At 39.8% G+C, this 5,596-nt stretch overlaps 1 protein-coding gene across 4 annotated transcripts in view; it reads left to right on the forward strand.

Moving 5' to 3' along the window:
• The window catches only part of LOC101851742 (pyrokinin-1 receptor), a 149,531-nt gene extending 146,927 nt beyond the window's left edge, over positions 1–2,604 (forward strand). For all 4 annotated transcript variants that reach the window (XM_005101208.3, XM_013084130.2, XM_035970496.1 and 1 more), the window contains exon 11: positions 1,335–2,604. In XM_005101208.3, the coding sequence (XP_005101265.1) occupies positions 1,335–1,854 (520 nt within the window). In that variant the 3' untranslated portion in view covers positions 1,855–2,604. The remainder of the gene's footprint in view (positions 1–1,334) is intronic.
• Positions 2,605–5,596: the final 2,992 nt, after the last annotated feature.

A 5,596-nucleotide genomic window follows, 5' to 3' on the forward strand; every position in this document is an offset into this window, starting at 1 on the left:
TCTCTCTCCCTCTCCCTCTCCCTCTCTCTCTCTCTCTCTCTCTCTCTCTCTCTCTCTCTCTCTCTCTCTCTTACTGCTTTTGTCTTTCAGCCAAAGCCCTGATCTTAGGGTAGGTAAAATCGAACACCTAGCCTTCTCGGATCATAGAAAAACTAATCTCTGAGGTCACGTGTGCAATTTGCGCATGTTGAAGATTCGTTCGTGGTCCTAAAATCGACGAGTTGGCTTCGGCCGCGACCCGAGCAAAAATAAAAAATTAATCCGAACCAAAACTGAAAATGCTTAATTTGCAAACGACCAACTTGAGTCCCAGGCACTTGCATGACCTTATGCAGTTGTGAGCGCCGCAAAACTCTTACTAAAACATACATTTTTAATATTGAGACAGCAACCGCTATAATTAGTTCGTAACCCTGCAGACACAATACTTCCAAATACAGGTTATCATGGTCTCCGTGGAAAATACACATACGAGTTTTTGTCCTGTAGCTCTCATTATCGTCTTGTTGAATGTTTCGTAAAGGTAGTAAAGAATGTCATAGTTTTGCGATTTTCTTAGTTAAGTAGGTATCTCATGGGAGCCTCGGGCATATTCTGGAGACAAAAAGATGTGAGGCCTCTGGCATTCGTAGAAATAATCAAATCAAATAATAAAATTTCGGCCTGTTCGATACGTTGTATTGAATTTTTCGGGCTCCACCTCTTTTATATCCTGTTAAAAACACATTGTTGTGAGGAATTTTACTGAAAAACGTTGATTAAAAGCACAAAAAGTAAATTTACAGTGTTCAAGGACTCTCAAACTTTGGAAGTCACCAAACTATAACGACCATTTTCTCACTAATTTGACCTCTAGAACCAGGTAACCCTCAACTCATTCAATGGTAAATATCTCGACCTATTTTCAAAATAGATAGGTATTTTTTCATAGAAAGCAAAACAAATAAACAGGCTTTAAGTTGATACCAATAACTCAACATGCCCCAAAATTGACGAGTGCCTAATTGAACCACGTGGTGACTCATATTATGCTATTATACAGGTTGTCCCAATAGCCGTGCACCATCGTGGTATTCATTAAAAAAACAGCTTAAATGAAATTAATTCTCTCAAGAAAGCTGTCTTTCCCACTCCTGGGCGTTTCAGGGGCGATTTTAAATTTTGGGGCCCTGTTGATAGTGTGCCTTTCAAATCGTTAACTTTTATGTGTGAAGAAGGTTTTATCTGGCGCACGACATTTGGGATGCCCTTTACGGCTATACGTAAGCATTTGTGTTGTTTCATTAGATCGGAATTATTGTATGATAACTTTACTTCCATCGTTTTCCTCCCAGGCAAGATTCAAACGACACCGCTACCAACTATGAGACAATCCCTCTTAACGGGTCACTCCGTCATCACACTCTGCAGAGCAACGACCTCGTTATTCCCGAACATTCCAGCATGGGTAATAGCAGTAGCAGCGGAGGTAGTGCTGACGTCATAGTCAGCCAATCATATACCGGCATTGTGGCCGGGCAAGTTCAAACATCTATCGCAGTGCCGCCCTCAAAAAGATTTTCATTCACTGGGAAAGACAGAGAGTTAAAACAGGATGACTACGTGATCACGAATCGAGGTGCCGAAGCAAGGGAGAAAGGAACAGGAGAACGAGAAGGAGACGGAGAAAAAGGCGAGGACAGGGGAGATGGGAACCCTTGCATTGTGTCACGAGATGACAAGACTGCAGCTGCTTTGAGGAAGGCGGAGAAACCGAGGAAAAGCTACGCCCACCAAGTGAATGGGAGGGTCTCTTTTAAACAAGCCCCGCCCTCTTGTGACTGTGATGCTGTGCATACCACTACAGTGAGATAGTGGGTCTACTGCATGGACTGGAATTGTAAAAGTATCCTAGATCGGACACTGTCATGGCCGCCGCTCTTTGCTCTCTATTGAACCTTCTCTGCGCTAAAGAGCACAACGGGCGAACAGCCTCACTGTGGAGTTCGGGGTCAACATTTTCCTTCTTGTGTTACATTTGGTTCCAAATAGAATCAAATGATGCGCTTAGTGGTGAACCGGAAGTATGCCCTATCTTGGGTTTTCGGATATTACAATACAAGCCTTTGGTCTACAGACACTTATAATTGTGAGCTAGGCTGTTGTCTCTGCGGGAAATAATGTTTATATTGACCATCGATAAATCATTGTGTAAATAACTTCATCTGCCATAAAATAATAATAGACTATGTTTTCTGAGCGCAATGGCAATGAGGCCATTTTGACGCCCTAGGAGTGAAAAGTGCGTTCTTGGATTACATCTTCAAAATATGCGGATAAAACGTTTTGTTATTATGTGTATACATTTTCTTGTAGCCTTCCAGTGTTGCAGATGTAGCCTTCCTGGAAATCATAACCAAACGTTCTATTCTTGATCTTGTGAATCAAGTCACCCAAAGCAAAATATTATTATACTTAAGAATGTCGGACAGGTCTGGCTTTAAATAAACGCCTGAAGTGCTGAGATGAAAACTTCAAGTTCTATTCAAGTATTATTCATTTGTATTTTCTTCTTTCTTGTCTGGAAAAGTTGAATGTTATTAAAATGTTTTGCTCCAAACTCAATTAGAATTGTTTGATTTGTAGAAATTCAGTGTTGAATTAATATTGTTTCCCATTCATAGGTTTAATTTGTATCTGATGCCATTCGTTTCTTTTCCTTTTCCAAACCTTTGTTGGTAGCCTCACTGATGTCGGTTGTTGCTCATATTTTGAACAAGTCTGTCTACACTGCCTTCTTAGTTTTGTTGCTGTGCTGCTATTTTTTGTACTTCTTATTCGGTGGTTTTGTTGTGTGTTTTTTGTTGTTAACATTGCTCTTACTGCTTCTACGTTTCTATCGTATTCTCTTAAAAGTAGGTGTTTCTGTTCCCTTTATCATCACAATCTGCATGTTTATGTGTTGGATTTCGGTCCTGATCGTCAAGATACATATATATATGTATGTGTGTGTGTGTGTGTGTGTGTGTGTGTGTGTGTGTGTGTGTGTGTGTGTGCGTGTGTGTGTGTGTGTGTTCGTTAGGAATGGGCTGCTTGTTAATTGTGTATTCAGTTGTGCTTCTGTCGTTTCAATTTACTACTCCTGGATAACATGTATTATCAAAACCTCCAACACATTGCAGAGAATTTTGAGCTGAAGGCAGGTGAGAATTTAGACGCAAATCGGTGAAATGTTTCCCTATTTGTCATGTAGCAGTTGTTGTCTTCCATGAAGTGAACCATAACTATTAACAACTTCAAGTATAGTGTGTCAGCCTGCCTGAGGTTCGAATCCGTACTTGGTACGTATATCTAGTGCACTCATTCTACCATACGTTGACCATTCGCTGCCCTTTCTTGAACACACAATCTTAGCTTAAAATACATTGTCGTTTCTGTTTCTTGAAGTATGGGGTAATTAAAGTAGAACCAAAAACATGAACTTTAATAATAACAAAATTACCACCAACAACAGAAAGTGTGAGGGCAAGAACAATAACAACAATTCTAACGTCTTCAAACTAATAAAGTTGTCTAATGAATTAAAGAATCAGGGTGGGGTGGTTGGCGGGTGCTTTGGTGTGGTTTGCTTCTTCTTTCCTGTCTAACATATATCGTCCTTATCTCCCCTCCTTCTTTTTTATGTTTGTTACTCTCTTGTAACACCTCTAATTTTCTGGCGCTCATATGACCTTATGCAGTTGCTCTACTAAAACAAAACACACAAACGAATCAGGAGCACACAGTTTAATTAATATTTCGGAGCTCAAGAAAAAGAAAATCTATGAGCACGAATTTGGCAACTGCTTGATCCCAAATGAATCATAAGTTCCCTAACAGAATGACATGAAATGCAGATCTTAATTATAAGACAATAATAAGCGGACTCTTAAAAAAAAAAAGTATATTAGAGCATTAAAACAAAGATATACTGTATATAGACCTATATTTTGTTCTTATGGTGCAACACGGCAACTATTCACCAATAGTGAATTACTCTGTGGTTGCATTCCCCATTTATTAATATACCTCTTTTTCTATAATCTGTGCCCAACATTTATTAAGTTTAAAGCTCTAATTTAGTTGTACCTTTATCTAGAGACGTACAGCCAATGCACCGTCTCGAGATCCTTGATAAAGGCCGTTATGTCTGCTACAAGGATATTGAAATAGGTAGTCCAAATTTATTTAAGATTGATCTTCTTTTCTCGAACAACTGCTCCAACACATATCTAGGGGACACGGTTTGTTTCATGTGTTCAAGGTCAATATCGTGGTATTATTATTCAGACATGCATTTCGTCTCACCACCTGCATGTAGTCCGGAATTTTTGCTTCACAACCTTTTTCTTTTGCCTCCCCTCTTTCTTTCTGTCGTCAATTCCTTTCTCTTCGTAATGCCCGTATCTTAAAAGGTTGAGGATGTCGTGTAGCTCCCAGTGTGCCCTTTAAACATGGCGGCGGGGTGCCTTCCGGAAGCACGAAGCGAAAGTGCTGTAACATGGCAACAGAGAGTAGGAAGAGCTCCATCTTAGCCATGGACTCGCCTAGACAGGTCCTTTTGCCTGTTTGAAAAGAAGGGGAGAAAAAGAAAAGAATATACTTTATTTTGGTAAAAACAAGAATTTTGAGTCATCATTGAAACTGAAGGGGCTCCGCTCCGTTAGCTCAGTTTGTATCATGCTGGACTACGGAGTGGATATCAATCGTTCGAATTCCAGACTTGACTTTCTTGAACTCGGATCGTTTGGTGGAGTTTTTAAGGCTCTGAACCCATTTGGCTCTGAGATGGACATTAATTTTGTAGGTCCTGTCTCTTGAATAACCATACATAATAAAGATCGGGGTGTTAAATCCATGCACACAGAGCAAGAAATGTGTGTATGCACAAAGTGATTTGTTTACTCGAAGGAAAGAAAACATCACAAGCGTCTTTAAACTTCTCAAGCACGAAAGAATCCATTTTTCATAGGAATGTCAATATTACTTGATATCCTGGTACAGTAGTCAGACGTTTCAATGCTCATAAAATAGGATCATATTATACAGATTCCTCAATTAAGATTATACCCCTTTTATGGAATAAATGGAATAAAGGTCTACTGGCTTGGGCGGTGGGGGTGGTTGGCGATTGCGTTTCATACAAATCTATGACTTAAGAGGTCCTTTTAAAGGTATAAGTAGTTGACCTCCGAGAGTGCACATGCCAGCTTCTGTGATGTAGTGGTTAGACCTGAGTTCGACTCTCTAGTGGGGAGAAAATATTTATCGAATATCTGTTTTTTTGCTGAGATGACTTACCGAACTCAACCCGGGTTAAACCTGACAGGCATCGTCGAAAGCCTGCCTTCTAGCTCATTTAATTTGGGGAGGGGGGGGGGACTACATTTAAAAAGAGTATACATGGGGAAAAGAAACATGCTAATGGTTAGGCCTATCTCATGTGTCTTCAAGAGGCTGGTCAAGTCCGTTGCATAAAATCATGTGAATAAAATTGTAATATTATTTTATATCTCACCTTGCAAAGTGTTATGGTTAAACTCTTCAACTTTCATGCAAAAGCCATTAGTTCGATTCC

The sequence above is a fragment of the Aplysia californica genome, unplaced genomic scaffold (assembly GCF_000002075.1).
Source record: "Aplysia californica isolate F4 #8 unplaced genomic scaffold, AplCal3.0 scaffold00274, whole genome shotgun sequence".
In the NCBI taxonomy this organism is placed as follows: Eukaryota; Metazoa; Mollusca; class Gastropoda; order Aplysiida; family Aplysiidae; genus Aplysia; species Aplysia californica.